Raw genomic sequence first — 23034 nt, 5'->3', positions numbered from 1 at the left:
AGCTTGGTAATGGTGCCTGCTCCCATCAACTCCAGGATATCTGCAGTCCCGCCGCCGCGTCTCAAGTCTCCCCTTCTCCCCGTGTTTTTGCTCAGCCACTTCGCTCCTTTTTAACACCACTGCTGCACCCGGCAATTGCACGGCGTTTCCCCTCCATGTCCGTCATCGTCATCAGTCAACACCGCACCTGAATCTCCGTCATTACTGTACTTGTGTCCGCTGTTCGCTTCACTGGGCCTCCTTTTTCATTATTCTTTTTTTTCTCAGCTACTTCACTCCCTTTTAACACCGTGGTTGTACCTAACAGTTTCATGCTCCTCCTCCTCCTCCTCTTCCTCCAAATGTAATCAGTCAACACCGCTGCTCCCCTCCTGCGCCGTCCCTGCCAGCGGTGTTGGTGGTGTCATCGTCAGCAGGCGCGGCAGTCACTCATCTCCTCCAGTGTTCGCTTCTCCGCTAATTCAACTCTTCTTACGACCCTCAGGTGTAAGAGGAATCCAACCCTTCTTACCCATCGCTACTACTTTCCTCTCCGCACCACCACCACTTCTACCATGACCACCTTTCCTCCAATCACCTCGTCCACTCATTTTTAAGTTCCCCATAACCACTGCTCCATCACCCACCATCACCACCACCACTCCCTCGCTACGCCTCCTCCCTCCCCGCCTGTCTTTAACAGTACCTCACGAGCAACGAGCTGATAAAATACGAGTATACCGAAGCCCTACAAACAGCGGACCCCGACTAGGCTTATATATAATTACACGAGGTGGGAAAAGCTAATTTAGGAGGCGCGAGGCTATGGCGGGTGGCGGGGAAGGTGGAGGTGGTAATAGACATACCAAGAGGTTGAGTTATGGCTTCTCACTCTTTCTCTCTTTCTCTCTCTTTCTCTCCTTCCCTCCCTCCCCTTTCCCTTTCCCATTCACCTGTAGCCTTCTCTCCTGTTCTTACCCATTACCTCACCTCGCCCCTCCTCAGGTAAGCGAGTTTGTTTTTCGTTTTAAGAATTTTTTTTTCTCTCAGCAAGGGTCCGTGGCCAGGTAGGCGGAGGATAGACACTGGGAGGAGAGAGAGAGAGAGAGAGAGAGAGAGAGAGAGAGAGAGAGAGAGATGTAATAGCGAGATGAACCCTGTAAACTGGAGAAATCGATAAGGAGGTAATAGAAGTCGTGGAGGAAGAGAGGAGAGGGATACCAGAAGTAGGAGGAGGAGGAGGAGTGCAGAGAAGAGGAGAGGAGAGGAGAGGATCAAATAACTCTCGTGCCAGTGAGTTTAAGGGTGAAGTTATGGGTGTGTTTAGAATGTTGTGCTTTTCATTTTCTTCTTCTTCTTCTTCTTCGTCTTCGTCTTCGTCTTTTCTTTTCTTTTCTTTTCTTTTTTTCTTTTCTTTTTTCTTTTCGTTTTCTTTTTCCTCCTTCTCCTCCTCCTCCTCCTCCTCCTCCTCCTCCTCCTCTTCCTCTCCTCCTCCTCCTCCTCCTCCTCCTCCTCCTCCTCCTCCTCCTCCTCCTCCTCCTCCTCCTCCTCCTCCTCCTCCTCCTTTTCCTCCTGATTTTTTTTTATTTCCTTCTTCATCTCCTTCTCATATGCGACTGACCATCACCGTCAGTCCACTCGCAAACACACACACACACACACACACACACACACACACACACACACACACACACACACACACACACACACACACACACACACACACACACTATAAAACCACAAGACGGAAAAGACACTGAGATAAATCAGTCGTGTTACGCAAAGGAAGCCACAGAGACACAACACAAGTATCCTGACCTCTCTTTGAATCAGTTTTAGCTTCTCCTTGTGGCGGAGCTGAAAACTTTCCCTTGCTGATCTTAATTAACAGCTGTCGCCCATAAATAACGATGCAGATATTAATATAGATTGCATACTTTTTAATTCAAGCCATTCACCGTCATCTCTTGGGGGAAAGTGAGACATCAGGAGTAAGGGGAAGGAGAGGAGGAGGTAAAGATGGAGAGGGAGAGAGATAGATAGAGAGAAAGGCAGAGAAAAAGAGACAGAGAGAGAAAAAAAATGGTCAACTGTCTGTCTGTCCCTAAGGCCGTGTGTGTGTGTGTGTGTGTGTGTGTGTGTGTGTGTGTGTGTGTGTGTGTGTGTGTGTGTGTGTGTGTGTGTAATTCATTCATCTCTATTTTGAAAAACATCTCGAGGCTTGTGACCATTTCTCTTCGTCACCACCATGACCTGAGGGGTTACTGCTCCTGCTGCTGCTGCTGTCGTCGTTGTTGTTGATGCTTCTCGAGGTCTTGATAGTAGAGATGTTGGAATGGCAAGGCAGAAATAACAGTAACAGAAGTAGTAGCAGTAGTAATGGCGAACAGGAAGCAATTGTGAAGCAGGGAGGGCATGAGCGGGGCGATGCAGTGAAGGTGAGGGCGGGAAGGTTTAGCTGGGGATACACGAGGCAGCCTGACGATGGTGTAGAGCTGTGTGGCCTCGGAAGTAAGGGCGAAACGATAAGGTGGGCGTGGCCTGCATGATTTGATCTGAGAAATATGACCTTCTCATGACCTGTATATGTTAGTGCGTACGTGAGGTGGCCAGCGAGGTGTGACCTGATAACTGTGACTTATTTGATGCCTCGACATGACAAGTGACCTTTCTCTTTCTGTAGTGTGTCTCCAATGTGACCTGCGAGGCGAGTCTGTGCTTGTGGAGCGTCCTGGCGGCTTCCTCAGTGCACGTGTTCTTGTACTGTCAACGCATTTCACTTTTAATTTTCCCTGTTCAATCCTTTCCTGTTTTTATTGTTCTCTTTCTCTTTTAGTCTCTTCTTAGTTTTCGTCCTCGTCCTCGTTCTCGTTCTTTTCCTCTTCCTCCTCTTTCATCTCCTCTTAGCGCATCTTCCTCTTTCTCATCCTCCCCTTCTTATTTTTCTCATTTCTTTTCCTCTCCTCTCCTCTCCTCTCCTCTCCTCTCCTCGCTTCTGCTGTCCTCTAACTCTACCTCTTCCTCCTCCTCTCCTCTCCTCTCCTCACCGTCCTCGTCCTGTTACTCTATCTCTCCATCTTCCTCTTTCCTTTCCCGTCTCTCCTCTCCTCCCCCTCTTCTTTTCCTCTCTTCTCCTTTTCTCTCCTCACCACCACTCTCACCACCACCACCACCACCACCACCACCACCACCACCCTGAGCTGTCTCCACCCTTCCTGCCCCTTGGTTAACACCGCGGCCCTAAGCTCCGCCTCAAACACCGCACAATGCATTTACTCTAACAAAATTCTCACCTGAAGTTACTCGAGGTATGTCCAGGTATGGCTGTGCATATCATTAGCGCCAGCCCATTAACGCTCGTGGACTATTCTGAACAGGTGATTTTTATTTTCTTATTTTCTTTACGTTTCCATGATTCGTACTCTCTTGTTTGTGGTGGATGTGTTTTGGATTATTTGCTTGTGTTTTTTTTTTTTTTTTTTTATTTGTGTATTTGTGGCTTTTGGTTCTTCAGAGGTGGAACGACATTTGATCTGCGTACAATAAAAATCCGTCGCGCTAAACTTTTTCTCGTCATACCACGTCACGCCTACATTCAACAGGCTGAAGCGGAAGTTGTAGCGTCTGTAGGTGTTGTTATGGTTCCAGCATAACTTTACCATGAATTCTGTAACATCAGATGCAGTAAATTAGCGAAAACTGGACGAATGACACTTAATCTGCGTGCAATAAAGGTCCATGGTGCTAAACTTTTCCTCGTCATACCACATCACGTCATCATTCATCAGGCTGTAGCGGAAGTTGTGAAGTTGTGGCGTCTATAGGTGTCGTTATGGTTCCATCGACAGTTTACTATTAATTTTGCAGCATCAATGGGAAAAAATAAGCGAAAAAACACTACGCATGATCTCCGAGACCTTTGAAAAGAGTCATGAAACCTTAGAGCGTTTGAGAACCCAAGGCTAAGAAAAGTAGCGATGCGTAATGTTTCGTGTAGTGTCATTCAGAAAAGGCATCGGGCGTTTGAAACATTCTGAAATGGTGGGGGAGTGTTTTGAGAAGGTCCACCTGGTCACACGCATGAAACTCCACCACCACCACCACTACCACCACTATAAAGTTCAGGTGTGTTGGGATGAGAAACTCTGAGACATTTTCTGCACCTTTGCCCTCATAAACACCCGTGTGAAGGGACTTAGGTTGGATGCCTTGTCAGTGAAACTCATGTGGGAAACTTTTCATTCTAGGAGGGTCGTTCATCATGACAATTTAGGCTGTGTGTGTGTGTGGGAAGTGAGTGAGTTATTAGTCAGTTAGTGTTGGTGAGTGAATGATTGAGTTAGTTCTTTTGTTAGCTAGATAGTTTGTAATCAGTTAGTCTCTTGGAGAATAAGGAGCTTTAAAAGAAGATTAGACAAATTTATCGATGGGTATGATAGATGGAATTAAGTAGCATTGCTTAGCTCATACAGGGACTGTCATGTGTAGGCCTGACAATATCTTTCAGCTTACCTAATTTTATGGGTTTTTTTATGCTTCTTACGGAAAAAGAAATGCCAAAATATCACCATGGCAACCTTGACAACAATAGTGGACTGGTAATGGTGGGGGGGTGGAAGGTGTCATGTAAGAATACACAATCAGGTGAAGACAAGGCAGAAGTAAAAGAGAGAGAGTCGAGAGTATAAAGACAGGGAGGGGAGAAGGAAGCGATAACTAACGCAGGGTATATGGAACACCTTTCTGACGGAGAACCTAACTACCCTTCACTGCTATTTTCCTTTTCTGCCCTTAACGTCAACACTTGAGTTATGTCGGGCCGTGGAGTGAGGTTATGCTAACACTCTATTAGTATTCCGCCTCCCTCGGGCCTCACATCGTCTGTCCTGGAATAAACAAACAGTCTTTCGGCAAGGGTCCTCCCACTCGTCTCCTCCTCCTCCTCCTCCCCTCCTCCTCCTCCTCGTCAGGTACCTCAACAGGGCCATAAGAGGGTTGGTTCTGTCTGTTATTATGACTGATATCGAGAGGTTGATGGAAAATGTTGTTCTCACTTTCTTAGATTTTCTTTATTGTTTTGTGTGTGTGTGTGTGTGAGAGAGAGAGAGAGAGAGAGAGAGAGAGATAAACTACTCATACTACAGGAGGGCTAGTGTTTTTCTGAGATGTTTAAGCCTTATTTGTTTAAAGGACGGTCAGATAGCGTGAAGCAATTATGATCTTTTGACGCATGTTAGTGTGGCGAGGGTGGCGGTACGGAGAGTGGCCGGGGCGTGACAGTGTGGCCTTGAGAGAAGTAGTAGAGGCATAGATGAAGCAGAGGAGAAGCATTAACACCACCATCAATTCCACCATTACCACTAGCAATAGTGGTAAGCGCAGTAGTGTTACTGGTAGTAGTAGTAGTAGTAGTAGTAGTAGTAGTAGTAGTAAAAGTGGTAGTGGTAGCAGTAGCAGCAGCAGCAGAAAACTTGGTAGTAACAAAAAATAATAATGACTTAATAATAATAATGATAATACCAACAACAGTAACAATAATAATCACAACAAAAAAAATGACAAAAAAGAAAAAGTGATAGATAATATGAACAACAACAACAGCCACAATATTGATAACATACAAAACTAGATACCTCACTGATAAACCTCTTCAGTACCATGACACGTTTTGATATTCTGTTTACTATTTGGCGATTTTATACACCTTCAGAAACTTATGTGCGGATTAAAACAGTGAAGACGCTAGCTATTAATCTTCTTACATCCATAGACCCTTCCTAATATAAATAAAAACCGTCTAATTATAACCAAAACTCGTGGTAGAAATGCGTCCCACTACTGAAGGGGTTAAAATGCAGCATTTGAGAAGTTAACTGAGGGAGAGAGGAAGAAAATTTGTAATGTTTAGAGTGAAGGAGCCGCGGTATGATGATTGTCGAGGTGGGAGCAGGTGGTGGAGGCGTGGCAAGGGCAGGTGATCCGACGTGCTAACATAATGGATCATCTGTGCCACTCTTTGGTCTTACACTTGCCTTGGATTACTTGCTACTGCCGCCTTGAAATTTCCTGAGGTGACGGGAAGACAAAGCGTTGCGTAGCGTCCTGTTATGAGCGAGTGAGGGCAGCTTGCGGGTTCCAGGAAACGAGTTTTGTGTGGGAACAGAATTATGTGACGTATATGAAATTAACTGGCGAGAAATTCTGTACCTGGAGTTTTTAAGGATCACTGTGTGTGTGTGTGTGTGTGTGTGTGTGTGTGTGTGTGTGTGTGTGTGTGTGTGTGTGTGTGTGTGTGTGTTTTCTTTCGCATGAATCGTCCTCGGTTTTAATGGCTGTTTGGAATGTCATTTTTTCTTCTCCGGTTATTTGTCTTGATTGTATACTGTGTCTGCTTTGTGGGACCGTGCTTTCTTTTTCCCATGTGTGTGCGTGTGTGTGTGTGTGTGTGTGTGTGTTTGTGTGTTTGTGTGTGTTTGTGTGTGTATGTGTTTGGTGCAATAGTGACTTGGAAGTACGTAAGCAGTAGTAGTAGTTTTTATTGCTGTTTTCTTATCATCAGCAACAACAGAAGCATCACCACCACCACCACCACCACCACTCTCGAGGCGGCCCTTCACGAGTCAGCCATCCGTCCACCTTTTAGTACACGTCACCACCTGCCACTAACCCTCTCATCCTAACACCTCAACCCTAACACCAAGCCTCTCCACATTCTCCTCCTTAGGCATCTCTCTCTCTCTCTCTCTCTCTCTCTCTCTCTCTCTCTCTCTCTCTCTCTCTCTCTCTCTCTCTCTCTCTCTCTCTCTCTCCACTTTTTATCATTTTAATACTTCATCACCCTCAAGTAACCCGTTTCACCTTCACACACACCTGTCACTCACTTTCACCATTACAATCACCATCACTAAGGTCACACTAAGGTACACACACACACACACACACACACACACACACACACACACACACACACACACACACACACACACACACACACACACACACACACACACACACACACACACACACAGACTGACCTAACCTAACGTAACCTGACTGACTGACTGACACTATCCCATGCTCTTTTGCCCAGTCACTCGCCACCATCTCTCTCACAGCAGAATGTTACTATCGTGCGTATCATCAGAGGTCAATCAGGAAAGTCAGATCGCCAGCCCCGCCAGCCTCGCGCAGCCTCGCCAGCCTCGCCAGTACCTACATCGCCGGGTCGCTGTTCTCGGGACCTGCTCGCACCCCCATTAAGGTTATCGCCGCCCCGCCGCCTTTCATCTAATAGAAATGCAGATTTATTGTGTGACGTATTAGGCAATTGACTCTTATCTCAGCTGCTAATGAGAGGAAGACAGAGACAGAAGGAGAGAGAGAGAGAGAGAGAGAGAATATAGTTTTGCATTTAGTTTAGTATTTTGGCTTTTGAAATAATGACATACACAACATGGAATTTTAAGCCACATTTTGTATATTTTTCTTTGTTTAAATGAGAGAGAGAGAGAGAGAGAGAGAGAGAGAGAGAGAGAGAGAGAGAGAGAGAGAATTCTAAAAACACAGCGCGATTTAACTCCTAAGTATCGTGATTCATTTGCGTATTTTCACTATTCTTCCTTAAACGTTCGCAGTGTAGGAGATTGAGGACACTGAAAAAGCCGGTAACAAAACATATTCGGCATAAAACTCAACCGGTTTCACTTCTTTACCTAAAACCTGGGCCACACACACTTGAGTCGGCTCAGAGAAAAGGAAGGAAGGAATATACGCAGAATTTCAATTTGGAAGGGATCTGAAAAGTGACTTAACACCCGAGGGAAATACACCTGGCCCTTCCCTCTCCGCCCCTTGTCTGAGAAACCATCTAAACATACGTCAGAGGCTGGACCCTCCGCGCCCCCCGGCCAGACCTACCTCCAGAGAAATTATTTGCGTTGTCATCTCGAAGGAGTGATAAATGGACATAATTTCAGCTTCTCGATGCCCAGGCGCCTCCTTCCCTCAGACCCGATACCTCATTGTTCTCATCTTTATTTATTTGTATTGTTATTTTTACGCCTACTGCGAGATTAAGGATCCCTGTGTTTCAGTGGAAGCGAGGAATTATGCACGCCATGAAGCTGTTTCCAGGATGAGTTCTCTGGTGTGTAGCACGTCAGGTGTGCAGCGGGAAGGTGCCGCGATCACGTGTGTATCTGTTTATCAGGATTGTAAGTCGTTCCTGAGCGTTGATGGGTGATGACGAGGCGAGTTGCGTTACCGAGGGATATTCCACACAGCGGGGGGCGCTCGGCACTTGCCGCGCCGCCACCAACACTGTAAACAAATATTTGATTTAAGCTTTTTTCTCACTTGACGAACTCAGTCAGACATGTCGAGCAGGACGGCTGGTGGGGAGGAGAGACAGTTGAAGATACGCATGGGATGCAGCTTTTTTTTTTATCTCACTAGTGAGGAGAACTGTACTTAAAAGAAAGTGTGCGTGTGAGTCTGTATATATATATATATATATATATATATATATATATATATATATATATATATATATATATATATATATATATATATATATATATATATATATATATATATATATATATATATATATATATATATATATATATATATATATATATATATATATATATATATATATATATATATATATATATATATATATATATATATATATATATATATATATATATATATATATATATATATATATATATATATATATATATATATATATATATATATATATATATATATATATATATATATATATATATATATATATATATATATATATATATATATATATATATATATATATATATATATATATATATATATATATATATATATATATATATATATATATATATATATATATATATATATATATATATATATATATATATATATATATATATATACATAGATGAAATGATGATAAATGTTGTTACATGGCGCGGAGAAGTAAAGAGTGGAGGTGTCCGTGTATTAGCGTGTGTATGATGCGGAGGACACAGTTCATGGAGTGCCGCCATAGGCACCAGTGTTGAGTTGTGCTAATAGGCATCTTGGAAGCGACTGACACGCACCACTTTGTGTGTCGTGTCTGTGTAGCTAATTTGAAGAAATGTTTGAAAGAAAATTGTGTCCTCGAGAACGAAATTTAATTTCAGATTTGCAGATTGTTCTCCCCTTTCTTTTCTCAGTGCACAGATGAGGACAGGACCACTACACGGCGACAAAAACAAAGGTCACGGCTTATCAAGAGGGCGTGCACACTTAAGAGAAGATAAAGGAGGACTCTGATTCAAAATTCACACAATATAATGATGCATATTCAGAAGGGACGCGGCTGCCAGCCATACCTTGATACTGGGCTTGTTTTTGCCTCATTGTCACATCTGTAAGAGTGTGAATAATATACGTACTGCACATATAACGTGGACAAGGACGAGGGTGGGCGGAGGGCGCCCACTGCGGGCATCATACTTATAGACTCTTCGCGCCAGAACCTGTTCAGAATATGTTCCAACACTCCTCTGATTATGATTATTGTTTCTTCCCTCCAGTAATGATTATGCGGCGGAGCTCATTTGCTCGAGACCATATTTGTGTGTGTGTGTGTGTGTGTGTGTGTGTGTGTGTGTGTGTGTGTGTGTGTGTGTGTGTGTGTGTGTGTGTGTATGTGCAGCATACATAGATGGATACTAGACATATGCAAAATGCTATGATGAACTAAGAGTGCTAATATCAAGACGCGCTCGTCTATTCACTGACTGTCGCGCGACAATCTGGCGTGTGTGAAGTGACAGTGACTCGCGGAGGTGCTGCTGGTTAGGCCTTGGTGGAGTGAGATCAGGCTGTGAGTGAGGCGCTTTTCGGGTCACGCTGCCGCCACGGTCATATCGCTCCCCGCTGCAAGAGTTGATTTCCGTGGATAGCAATTACTGCGAGACGGCGGTGCGAGGGAAATGTGACTTAGGATACATTAGGCGGCGGGGAACGAGACGCGAGGCGCCGTAAGTCAGACAGGATGGCGGGACTGCGCGGGGCTGGCCGGGCAAAATGACAAGGGTCGGACGTTCGTGTTCGTATGTGGTGGTGTGATGGACGTTTATTTTCTCACTCGCAGCCACAATGTTACTTTTGTCTCCCTCGCCAGGAGGTCCTTGCCGCGCTGCTCCGGGATGAAAACTGTCAGTCAGCCACGCCAGTGTGATGCAAACTTTAGCACATTTTGTGGATTCATATTGCTTCATCTACTCTCTCTCTCTCTCTCTCTCTCTCTCTCTCTCTCTCTCTCTCTCTCTCTCTCTCTCTCTCTCTCTCTCTCTCTCTCTCTCTCTCTCTCTCTCTCTCTCTCTCTATCTCTCGTGAGTGTGTGTGTGTGTGTGTTTGTGTTTTCTCGGAGTTTTCAGGGGAGTATAAAAGACGAGAGCAAAACCCAGAATAGATATTAAATATGAATGAAAATTTCAAATTTTCACCCACCACCACCACTACCACCAGCATGGAGGAAATGGGGGAAGGCGTCAGTGAGGCGGACTGTTGTGCAATTGGCGTGTGTGGAAATCAGAGTTGTGTCGAGGGAAGCGCCCGAAGGTTCCACCCAGAAAGTTTGCCGTACAGGACCAACTCTCTTGAATAATAAGGCGCCCCATAAACAAATGCATTAATGTTTATGGTATGTGTGTGTGTGTGTGTGTGTGTGTGTGTGTGTGTGTGTGTGTGTGTGTGTGTGTGTGTGTGTGTGTGTGTGTGTGTGTGTGTGTGTGTGTGTGTGTGTGTGTGTGTGTGTGTGTGTGTGTGTATGTGTGTGTGTGTGTGTGTGTGTTCGTGCTATATATTTGAATCACATGTTATGTATTGTTTCTTTGTGACGTGGATGATCTCGGAAGTCAACTTAATACACCTCATTAGCTGCGTGATAAACAGCTGCTCCTGTAACATCTGCTTAGCTAGTTGCATTTGGATATGATTCTAAGTTACTTTTTAAACCTTTAGATATCTAATAACTCACTTAGTATAGCGATAAATATGAAAGTATGTGAAATTGCATGAATTTTTTTACAGAAATGGCACAGTGACGGCTGCTGACGATAGATGGCAAAGACTCTGGCCAAGTCATGACGTCAGCCATCACGTCAGTACTTCCGGGACGAGTGACCTACGGGTTTGGGGCGCCAGGAGGCCTTCTTGTGGTATGTATGCATGACGTGTGATGCTGATAAGGCGAAGGTGCAGGTGTGCGGAAGGCTTGGTAAGGAGTTATAGAGTATGGCACAGAGAGACGAGCAGGTATCGTTTCCAACCTTCTAAGATCACATGTGCTGTACCGTAACATACTTCCCATGCAACACAAAGGAAAGGTCTAAGGTTCATTATAAGGTTGGCATTAATGAGTACAACATCGGAGTGTCACCTCTGCGTCAGCTCAACCATTGATTGATTCCTTAACGCCGGCCGAGGAGTGAGCCGCGATCCCGCTATTACCCTAACACCCTTCCCTCATCGCCATGCAAATAAACCCACCCTGCTGTTTATATTAGCTGATGTGATGGTTTACTTTATTCAAATAGTGTCAAGTTACCTGAAAAGTTGATAAGTGTCAATCAAAGGCCACTTCCTCCTTCTGGCGACGAGTGGTCAGGTTTAGGACATGAGGACTTTTGGGTCAGTGTTAACTCCTTCAGTATCATAACGCGTGTTCATATCCATTTCGCTTTCTACTTGGTGATTTTATAAAGCTTCAAAAATTTATATGGGGATTAAAATAGTGAAGACTCTGGCCATTATTTTTCTGACCTCCATAGACCCTTCCTAATGTCAATAAAATCGTCTAATCATACCCAAAATTCAAGGTAGAAATGCGTCCCAGTACTGAATGAATTAATTATCTATCGTGATTTTCGTAAATAAAATGTCCAAGGGTGTCTTTTGGAGGAATTCAGGTTAAAGTATAATCTTCTTAATCTTCACATTAGAAAAAAATGCAAAATATTGGCTGGAATTATATACTGCCAGCTCTCCCAATATTTTCTTCACTGATTTTTTTTTTTTTTAAATAAGAGAGGAGAACTGGCAAAGGGTAACAAAAATATAAAGAAACGGCCCAGTCAGTCGCCAGTCTCATTACAGAGCCGATAGTAATAGCCAAAGGATAGGGACAAATGTCTTGAAACCTCCCTCTTGAATTAAATCAAGTCATAGGAAGTTGGAAATACAGACAGAATCAGGGAGTTCCAGAGTTTACCAAAGAAAGGTATGAAAGATTAAGAGTACTGGTTAACTCTTGCGTTAGAGACTAAGCTTTCCTACCTCTCAATGTCCAAATGGTGCATCGTCTTAATATACCAGTAATGAAACAAGCATTATGATTGACAGTAGTAACTCTATAGGAGATAGCTTCACTCTCCTCCTCTTGCCTCCTCTGCAATGGCTGTTTGCTTTAATGAGCTTGATGTGCAAAAGCATCAACATGACATCCGGGTTCCAAGACTGACAAGGGAAGGCAAAACATTGTAAAGAAGTATTGATAGATGGCTTTGTCCAGTCTTGTGTGATTGAGGTATTCGTGTGTGTGTGTGTGTGTGTGTGTGTGTGTGTGTGTGTGTGTGTGTGCGTGTGTGTTCCTAACTAATTGTGTTGTCTGTACAGTTCAATTTCATGCACCTTTCTGTACACTCTTATAGTTTCTTGCTGTGTCCATGTGATTTGTGTATGAGAGAGAGAGAGAGAGAGAGAGAGAGAGAGAGAGAGAGAGAGAGAGAGAGAGAGAGAGAGACAGATAGACAGACAGACAGACAGACAGATAGAAAGAGAGACAGAGACAGAGAAAGACATACAACGTAACACGGTGATTCAAGAAAAAAAATCAGAAAAAAACAACAACAATCACTCACCCATCCATTGAGCCACAGTCCCACCCGAGGCGACCAGTAGTGTTGAGTGGCAGTGAATTAATTCGTAAGAAGAAGCGAAAAAAAAAAGAAGAGACACCATTAGGAACCGCGTTTATAATTGATAATAACGGATTCAAGACGGCAGAAGATAGATGGCGCTTCCTCACGTGGTCATCAGTTGTTTGAATCTCTGTTTTTTGGGAGAGAGAGAGAGAGAGAGAGAGAGAGAGAGAGAGAGAGAGAGAGGGGAGACAAGATGGGATGAGATGTAGAGTATAAGATATCACTGGGTTCATGGATGGACAAAAGAGTGGAAGGATGGTCACTTTGTATCCTTGCATGTTTGACTGAGTGGTTTCCTGGATGATTGAATTGGAAGGGCAGTGTGTTGGTTTGTTGGTGAGTCTCTTGGATGGTTGACTGAGTAGCACTGTGGATGGCTGAATTGAAAGGAATGCAGAAAGAATGTAAAAATGAGTGTCTTGTTTGTTCTTTTTTTTTCGTTTTTTTTTTTTTTTGGCTGGCATGCAAACTCTTGATTGGCGGAATGGATGGTTTATTTACTTCCCTCTTGGCTGGCTGGCTGAGTGGCTGAATGGCTAGCTGAGTGGTTGGCTGGATGGCTATTTACCTTGTTGATTGCTTGGTTTACCGGGTGATTGGCTGCCTTATCAGAGAACTGGGTAGAAATAATTGGTTACATGTTTGAGGATCCTCCAGTTTGCTCGAGTCAATAGTGAGAAATTATGCACTTGATTTAACAGCAGGCAGAAATTTATGAGGGCTCATATATTGGTCGTTAAACTGACTAATTAACCAGGTGACCCACTGCCTAATAAGGTGAATAAATGAAATATGAGTGACCTGTTCTAGTGCCTCGGGATCCACGCTGTCCGGTTTTTTTATAACGAAAATGGGAGTGTAATTCAAAAAATGCCAAACCGAGCGATAACTTTTACCAATAAGTTATAAGAATAAAACAGTTACCTTTATATGTCATAATAACATAGGAGCTAAAATGGCACCTTGACATTTAGCTCAGTGGCGGTGGCATGCTTTCTCCCTCCCGCAGGTAAAATTAATTGAGAGGGGCAGTCATTATGGGTGGCGACGATACCCCGTGTGAGGTTACACAGAGACAACCGCCGTCCTCCACACCGTTGATAACTCGCTAATGAGCCTTGAAGTCATCAGAAAGTAATTAGTCCCTGTTAGTTCCGCTGTTGGCCGAACGTGGCGCTGCTGTCCCCTCGTTCATCCTTCTCTCTAGCACGAGGGAGGCATGCCGGAACGTGCCGTGTCCCGTGGCTGAACTACGCCTAAAACTGTTTGTAATCAAGCTTTTTTCTATTCATTGACGAGCAGGACAGGGCAGGGAGAGCAAACAGGTGGAGGAGGCGAGGGATAGATGACTGACCCTTTCTTTTTTTTCCATGCTGATGTGAATCGTTGGGTGGGTCGGGCGAGCAAGTCAGTATTGTGATTACCAGGCTGGGAGAGAATGGCTGGAAGGACGAGAGAGAGTGAGAGAGGGAAAAAAATATCTTGGTGATTAATTGCCTGGTCTCGCCGCGGCCAGAGACTATAGAGAATCACCTTGGTCACGATTAATTATTCTGGATTACATTTCCTCATCCCTGACCGTGCTGGGTGTCGCGCTGACCAGAGAGAGAGAGAGAGAGAGAGAGAGGAGGGGGCGTTGTGGGAGGTTATGCTCACGATTAGTTATTCCGAGTTACGTTTTGAGTGTCGCGCTGACCAGAGAGAGAGAGAGAGAGAGAGAGAGAGTGTTGATGCTTGGGGCGCCGTCATGCTTCACCTCCACCCTGCCTCTTCTCAGCACCTGCAGCCTCACCCACATTCCTACATTTCCGTCTTCTCTCCCAATTATCGTACTTTTTAATGGTGTGCTTCCTCTCATTCATCTCCCTCGTCTTGAGTATTCAGTTAGGCTCCGTTTTCTTTTTCTTTCTCTCTCGATCTCTGTCTCTCTCTCTCTTTCTAAATGTATCCATTTGTGCAGATCTCCCCGGCTTTCCCCTCATTCCTCTCGCATGCCCGACACTTTCTGCCTCTCCTGTCTCCTTCTGCTGAGAATAATGACCACAATGCCCCGATTTTCAAGACCTTCTCCCCCTCATTCTACCTTCTAATTGCCGTACACATTTTTCTCAGCAATTTTCCTGTCGTCTGTCATCTCTTCTCTCAAGTTCCTCCTCTTCCTCCTCCTCCTCCTCTTCCTCCTCCTCCTCCTCCTCCTCCTCCTCCTCCTCCTCCTCCTCCTCCTCCTCCTCCTCCTCCTCCTCCTCCTCCTCCTCCTTCTCCTCCTCATCCTGCTACTTAACATTTATCTATTCGTCTTGTCTAATGTTGGGACCAGTTGTGAAGTGAGCATCTGTTTACTCGAGGAAATGTGTTGGCAGTTCAGGTGCAAGCGCGGGACTGCAGTAAACCAGGTGTGGGAAAGGAAGCTGAAACGATTATTTGGGTATTTTTTGTTTAGTTTTAATTTATTTTCGGATGAATCACATATTTTTCCTCTTCCATTAATGATTGCCTTAATGTATCTCTTTCATATTTCCCTTTTCATCTCCTTCCTTCCCTCTCTTAGATACCTATAACCTCTTTCCTTTTCTCTATGTACAGTCTTTATCTACGAGTATATATTTTTTTTCTCTTCACTGACTTCTCCTCAGTCTCTTATCTCCTCCCTCCCTCTTCACCGTATACCAGTCTGCCTTCTCTCACTTAACCTCTCCCCTCATATCTATTCTTTCTTATCTTTTTTAATCTCTTATCTTTCCTCTCTTAACTTTTCCCTCATTTTAGTTTCTCCTTTTATTGTTTTTTCCTACTTTCCCTGCTTTAAATATTCTCCTCATTCTTCTTCAATCGTCTTTTCTCATGTGTTTCCTTCTTTTACTGTCCCCTTTTATTTACTCCCCCTTCTTTCCCCTCATTCGCTTTTCCAATTCTTTCTTACCTTAAATATCTTTATTCTTCTTTACCTCTCGTTCCCGTCTTCACCATTCCCCTCAGTTCCCCTTCCTTCCCTTTCCCCTCCACTCTCACCTCCCCTCTTCCCTCTCTTGGCCTATTCGTTACACCTCCTTTACCTCCTATAAGTTTATTCCCCCTGCTATTGATTTCTCTACATTTGAGCCTCCCCTTCTCATCCATTGTGCCGTCCCCTCCTCAGCTCCCTCCCCTCATACCCTTCCTTCCTTCTCCCTCCCACTCCCTACCCGGCCTTCTGACCATACGCATGTGTTAAGGTCAAGATTTACGGGTGGTTGGCGAGGCCCACAGCAGCCGTCACAACATAATGCTCACTCTAAATCATGAGTACCGACACCTCCTCTTCCATACCTTCTAGCTTCCTCACCTCGACTTGCCTTATTTCATCTTGCTTCGCCTCGCCTCGCCTCGCCTCGCCTCGCCTCGACTGCGCCTCTTTCATCCTCATCGTTCTCTCTCTCTCTCGTTGTTCTATTCATCTTGATCTCGATACTTGGCTTCTGGTTACTGGTCACTTCCCTGCTGATATTGTGTGGTTCTTTCTCTTCTTCTCTATCTGTTTGTCTCTGTCTTTCTATTTCTGTTTCTCTCTCTCTCTCTCTCTCTCTCTCTCTCTCTCTCTCTCTCTCTCTCTCTCTCTCTCTCTCTCTCTCTCTCTCTCTCTCTCTCTCTCTCTCTCTCACACACACACACACACACACACACACACACACACACACACACACACACACACACCGCGTAGTGTAGTGGTTAGCACGCTCGACTCACAATCGAGAGGGTCCGGGTTCGAGTCCCGGAGGCGGCGAGGCAAATGTGTAGCCCCTGTTCACCTAGCAGTAAATAGGTACGGGATGTAACTCGAGGGGTTGTGGCCTCTCTTTCCCGGTGTGTGGAGTGTGTTGTAGTCTCAGTCCTACCCGAAGATCGGTCTATGAGCTCTGAGCTTGCTCCGTAATTGAGAAGACTGGCTGGGTGACCAGCAGACGACCGTGGTGAATTACACACACACACACACACACACACACACACACACACACACACACACACACGAGAGAGAGAGAGAGAGAGAGAGAGAGAGAGAGCACGCGCCCGCTCACACATAACTAGTACATAGAATAAAGGGGTCCCATCTCAGCCCTACAATTAAGTAACACTGAAGCACACTCGCTCCACCTAAACGGGCTGACGGCGAGCCAACAGTAACGGTGGTGGTGGTAGTGGTGGTGGTGGTGGTGATGGTGGTGGTTATACTCCCTTAGAAGGAGAGAAGAATTATGAGGAGACTTTTATATACTTGTTCAAGAGAGAGAGAGAGAGAGAGAGAGAGAGAGAGAGAGAGAGAGAGAGAGAGAGAGAGAGAGAGAGAAAGAAAGAAAGAAAGAGAGAGAGAGAGAGAGAGAGAGAGAGAGAGAGAGAGAGAGAGAGAGAGAGAGAGAGAGAGAGAGAGAGAGAGAGAGAGAGGTCAGTAGAAACATTTGTTTAGAAAATATTAACTGTAATCGTAACATCCTTTTGTATTGATTTCTGTTTTGGTTTCCCTTTTTCCTCTTTTTCCCTAAGAATTGAGATCGTCCCATCCTTATCCTCTTCAGTACCATGATGCGTTTTCCTACTCACTCAGCTTACTATTAAGTGATTCTATACAGCTTCAGAAACTTATGTGGGATTAAAATACTGAAGACCGTGGTCATTAATTTTTCTGATCTCCATAGACCCTTCTTAATGCCAATAAAATCGTCTAATCATACCCAAAACTCATGGTAGAAATGTGATCCAGTATTGAAGGGGTTAAACAAACGCGTAAAAAATAACAAAAGTATAAAAAAGGCAGAGTGGAGGCAAGTTGTTCCTCTGCAAGTGTGGAGCGTTTATGGCGTACCCATCCCATCTCCCTCTCCCCATCTCTCCCTCGTCCCGTCAGGAAATTTTTGTGTACCTGAAGCAAACCAGGCATTGAGTGAGTAACGACGAGGCCAATCCGGTTCTCGTGTGGCCATTAATCCGATTAATTAATGTTCTTTTTCGTCACAACTCGATCGGCGGCGAAGTTTAATGCCCAGGACGAGAAATTTATCAGAAATGTTGGTGTTTCTTCCAAAGACGCACTAGTTTTGAGTTTAAGGAGCAATAAACACTGAGATATACGAACGTGGCTTCTGGTTCCTCCTCCTCCTCCTCCTCCTCCTCCTCCTCCTCCTCCTCCTCCTCCTCCTCCTCCCTCCTCCTCCTCCTCCTCCTCCTCCTCCTCCTCCTGTATCCCTGCTCCTCCCAGCCTGGCCTTGTTTTATCACACAATCTACTTTTTTTTCTCTCTTTTTCCTCATACTCCCATTTCGTCGTGTTTATTATCTATCTTCCTCTTCTTTCCTGCAGTGTATCTCTACCATCTTCAGCATGTTCATCTCCTCTCCTCCTTCTTTTCTCTTTCCTTCGTGCTCCAAGTCTATCCTTATTTATTATACCCATCTTTCTTCTTTATCTCTCTATTCCTTGTGCTTCCAGTCTTTTCTTAACACCCTTTCTCTGTTTTCCCTCTTCTTACCTCCTAGTCTATCCTTCAAACGGTAACTTGTCCACTTCTCTTTTCGTCATCTCGTATTCCTAGTGTATCTTCAATGCCCCCACCGTGTCCATCTCTCCCCGGCTTTCTTTGTAGAATAACCGTACGTGCATCAGTGTCTCAAAACCCCAGTCTGTCTTGTGTGTGCCTGCATTGTACGTACTTCCCTCGCTTCACCTTCACCTCAGTCTGTTCTCGTAAATCCAACCTGTTCACCTCACTAGCACGGACAGAGAGAGAGAGAGAGAGAGAGAGAGAGAGAGAGAGAGAGGGGGCGTTCTGGGAGGAAAAACCGTGTACAAACGAGTCATAACCAAGATTGAAACGGTAACATTAAGCTCTGGGATGAGAAGGCGGACGTTCTGATGGCGACTCCAGTCATCTTTTATCGGACAATTAGCATGATTACGACTCACACAGGCGCTGCGATCCCCGCCATGGGCCTCGTGTGAAGACCAGCCACCTCCTTGCCACCTCTGCCCCTCCGCATACACCCCCCTGAAGGTACTTGGTCACTGAGACGCCCGTCGCCTGACTACTGAAGGCTGGGTGTTGCACGGAGCTCCTCCATCCTCCTACCCTTGCAAATAGCCCCTTATTCGATCGTAATTCGACTGTCTAGCTCACAAACCGCTGGTAAATGTGTGGTTAGGAGGTGGATGAATATTGTGGTAGTGGTGGCGGCGCTGGCGGTGGTGGCAGCAGTGGCGGTGAACCTTGGGAGGCGGGAAGACCTGGCTCACAATGGTCACTGACGAAGAGGTAGTTGCTGGTTCAGTCTGTAAATAACTGGTAATTGAATGACAAAAACACATGTGTGAATGTGATACTGATGTGGTGGGCCTGTGGCTGTGGTTGTGGCGTGACGGGAAGAGAAGCACCGCGCCAGATGATGCTGAACTTCATGCTGAATCTATAGAGTGTGTTCGTGTGTCTCAAGGGGGGAGCGGGGGAGGGACAGCCCCAGCATCTCTGGATTGAGACGTGAGGCTGAGCAGAAGCAGTTCAGTCGTGGCTTACGTAAACTAAATTTAATAAGCCACATTAACTTTGTTCTGAATAAGGAGGGCGTGATGAATTAACTGTGGAGGGGCGCTCAGGACTCCACCCAAGTCCTACCACCTCCACTAACACCTCCTCCTTTCCTTCTCCTGCTCCTCCTCTTCATTATTCTTCTCCCCCTCCTCTCCCATCAAGATCCTTTGTCCTACTGTATGTTTATATTAATATATCTTTCTATTTTTTTTTCCCCTCTCTCTTTCTCTGTTACCTCCACTTCTCTCTGGCCTCCCTCCTTCCCTCCCTCTCTGCTCCTCACCTCACCTCACCTCGGCTACCATTGGCTGAGGTGGCGCCAGTTTAATGATGCTATTTTTCTTAATTGTTAGTAGGAATGTGTGTGTGTGTGTGTGTGTGTGTGTGTGTGTGTGTGTGTGTGTGTGTGTGTGTGTGTGTGTGTGTGTGTGGGCTTGTTATATATGTTCCGTTTCTCTTTTATGCTGCAATAATTTCTAACTAATTTGAACCGGTGTCTTTGATGCGAGGAATATCTTTGCATGTATTATTTATCGCGGCTGCTTCTCTCTCTCTCTACTTAGATACAGCATTAGCGGGAACAAAACGTGCTCGAAATATTAGAACATTATCTTGATATATATGTTTGCCTATTCTTATTTATTTATTCATTTACTAAGGATGATGCACACACACACACACACACACACACACACACACACACACACACACACACACACACACACACACACATTCTTTTATCGTTCCTACTTTCCCGGTGTTTAATTCCAAGTGACGTTCAACCAGAGTCGATACATTTTTGTCCACCGTTCAGGGTCTCGCTCTGCGCTGGTGAGCCTTGTGTTTTTGGTTAATACCTCTTTTAAAGGCTTTTGAGTGAGTGACGACAGACATCGACCATAAACTCGTTTGGAGATAAAGCCAATAATGGGTCTTGAGTTGGTGGAATGTGTCCTTAACTGGGGACATTGTGTGCGCTGTGTAGCCCCTAGGTGCCGCTCTCCTCGCTGACTGCCGACTTACTCTTGAGTGTTGTTGTGACGGGCATGTTGTGTATCGTCCTGATGAGGTTGGCTGGAGGCAGGCCTTGTCCCAGGTTGTGGGCGGCGTGGTACTCGTTGGAGCTGAAATAATAATTCTGAGCATTTATTGTCTTTACCTGTCAGAAAGTTTTACCTGTGTGTTAATTACCTTCAGCGTCAGCCTTGTTTTAATCCCAATAACCCGTTGCTTCTGTGTATGCAATCTTTGAAGTGATTTGTTGTTGCTTGTGGTTGCCTTCGTAAACATATTCCAAAAAGTGGTATTCCCTAGTAAGAAATTAATCTTGCAAAGGTCATATCACGGTACATTTATATCTCATTACTGTGTTGCTCCCGCGATGGCGCTGCGTCCTGCAATTTCGTGTTTACCTGTATATGGAGGTGAGGGATGGGCAGATCGCGCATAAAGGCCGCCGCTTCTGAATTGCAGCTGTGCCGCGGTTTATCTTGACCTTGACCACATAATGCATTTTCCAGCCCAGCCATGACTGGCGGCTTCTTTCCAAGACTGCGTGATTGATGTCTTCATTTACATACGTGCAAACCACCAGAAAGTGCTGCTTTCCTCAGACTGTGGGAGGCGCTGTCTTTCCGATGTCTTGTTTTGGGTTCATCATGTCGGGAGTGTGTTGGGAACATCCCGCCACGCCCAACAAACTCACCCAGGCCACATGGCGGCTGGCGCCCACCACTATGGGAAGACCTTCTGTCCACCCTTAGTGAAGTGGAACATTCTGCGTAATATCTGCAGGTGTGGAGGGAGTGGACCTTCGAGGAGGCAGGTCACCTGAGCCTAAGAGGTTACATTTATCAGACATGATTGTCAGTATTGATAGGTGCGCCTCCCTCCCTCCCTCCTTCCCTTCACCCTCTTCCCCACGCCACAACTCACCGCTGCAGACCACAGACCTTCAAGCACAGTCTTTGCCGCTCCTTTACTTCTAATAGTTACTCTCCGCCCTCCGTCCTCGTCTTGTAAGAGCCAGGACCACCTCCCCGCCCCGCCCCGCCCACCACTTCAGCCTTCACATTGCTCGCCGTCCCAAAGCTCGCCCTTCACGCTACAATAAAAATCTCACTTGACACAAACTTCCCGCTGATCCTTCTTTTATCTGCGTTTTGTTTGTTCTTGCGATAACATTGTTTAATTGCCCGGTCATTTAGATCTCGTCCTCACGTATTAAATTTTTGTCTGCAGGATTTGGCTCGGTGGTAAGATCGTTTTGCTAAATCTTGCACCGACAAAAACGAACCAGACCTCAGGATGCCGAGCAACTTTCGCCAATAAAAGTCTGGAGTCATTAGTATTCATCCCATTGGTTCATCCGCATTTATAATTGGATAATTGCGCCACTGGCTATAGTCGGTGTGTGTGTGTGTGTGTGTGTGTGTGTGTGTGTGTGTGTGTGTGTGTGTGTGTGTGTGTGTGTGTGTGTGTGTGTGTGTGTGTGTGTGTGTGTGTGTGTGTGTGTGTGTGTGTAGTTTTTCTCTCTTCCCACCATTCTGCTTTACGTGCATTACCAGAATGGCGAAAATACAACCATAAAATAGATCAAAACAAACTAAAAACACCATAGTTAAACATAGACTATACTGTTCTCACACCACTACCACCACCACCACCACCACCACCACTACCACCACCGCCGCGCAGCCCCTCCCTACCTAGATATGAATTGCATGCGGGAAAAAACTCCACACATTTGCGCCTGGAATCTTACCAGTGCTAACTCATACAACTGAACATTTATATCGAGCCACTTATATTCCATTACAAGTTACTACACTGTATACTAACTCCCCAGCGGCGGGTTCTCAACATTCTCTCCTAATATGGCCGCTGTAACATTGTCGTGTCTCAGTGCACTAAATTACCTGCATGAAACCGCCACCACACACACACACACACACACACACACACACACACACACACACACACACACACACACACACACACACACACACACACACACACACACACACACACACACACACACACACACACCTGGCGAATTCCTGGTACAGCGTGTAAAAGTTGAACAGCCGCGCTATGAATGGTGTTTGGAATCTCAGGGAAAGTTTATCAGTTGAACAATAATCGTGTGCCTCTGTTTATTGTTGTCTGTGGCTGTTTTTTGTTTTAAGTGCTGTTATTCTTATTGTTATTGATATTGTTGTTATTATTGTTGTTGTTGATGGTGGCGTTGGTTGTTATTGCTATTATTGTTGTTGTTATTATTGTTGTTGTTGTCTACTGGTAATAAAGTATAAAAAAGATGCAGTTTGGAGTCTCAGGGAGCAATAATTCTGTGACTATGTTTGTTGTTGTCTGAGGCTTTTTTGTTGTAAGTGCTGTTGTTCTTATTGTTGTTATTGTTTTTGTTGATATTATAATTGTTATCGTTATTATTGTTGTTGTGTGTTTACTATCACTATTATTGTTGTTCTTATTGTTGTTGTTGTTGTTGTCTACAGG

At 44.9% G+C, this 23034-nt stretch overlaps 1 protein-coding gene across 2 annotated transcripts in view; it reads left to right on the top strand.

Moving 5' to 3' along the window:
- Positions 1-22660, top strand: part of LOC123515819 — a 35238-nt gene extending 12578 nt beyond the window's left edge. Inside the window, exons 2-4 of one of the 2 annotated variants that reach the window (XM_045274676.1) lie at positions 7098-7240; positions 11074-11201; positions 21757-22660. In XM_045274676.1, coding sequence (XP_045130611.1) covers positions 7098-7240; positions 11074-11201; positions 21757-21788 — 303 coding nt within the window. In that variant the 3' untranslated portion in view covers positions 21789-22660. The remainder of the gene's footprint in view (positions 1-7097; positions 7241-11073; positions 11202-21756) is intronic. The other variant, XR_006677993.1, reaches the window with a different exon arrangement.
- Positions 22661-23034: the final 374 nt, after the last annotated feature.

Source organism: Portunus trituberculatus, chromosome 40 (genome assembly GCF_017591435.1).
Source record: "Portunus trituberculatus isolate SZX2019 chromosome 40, ASM1759143v1, whole genome shotgun sequence".
Classification (NCBI taxonomy): Eukaryota; Metazoa; Arthropoda; class Malacostraca; order Decapoda; family Portunidae; genus Portunus; species Portunus trituberculatus.
Note: the sequence above shows the minus strand (reverse complement) of the source record. Positions and strands in the feature narration are given on the sequence as shown.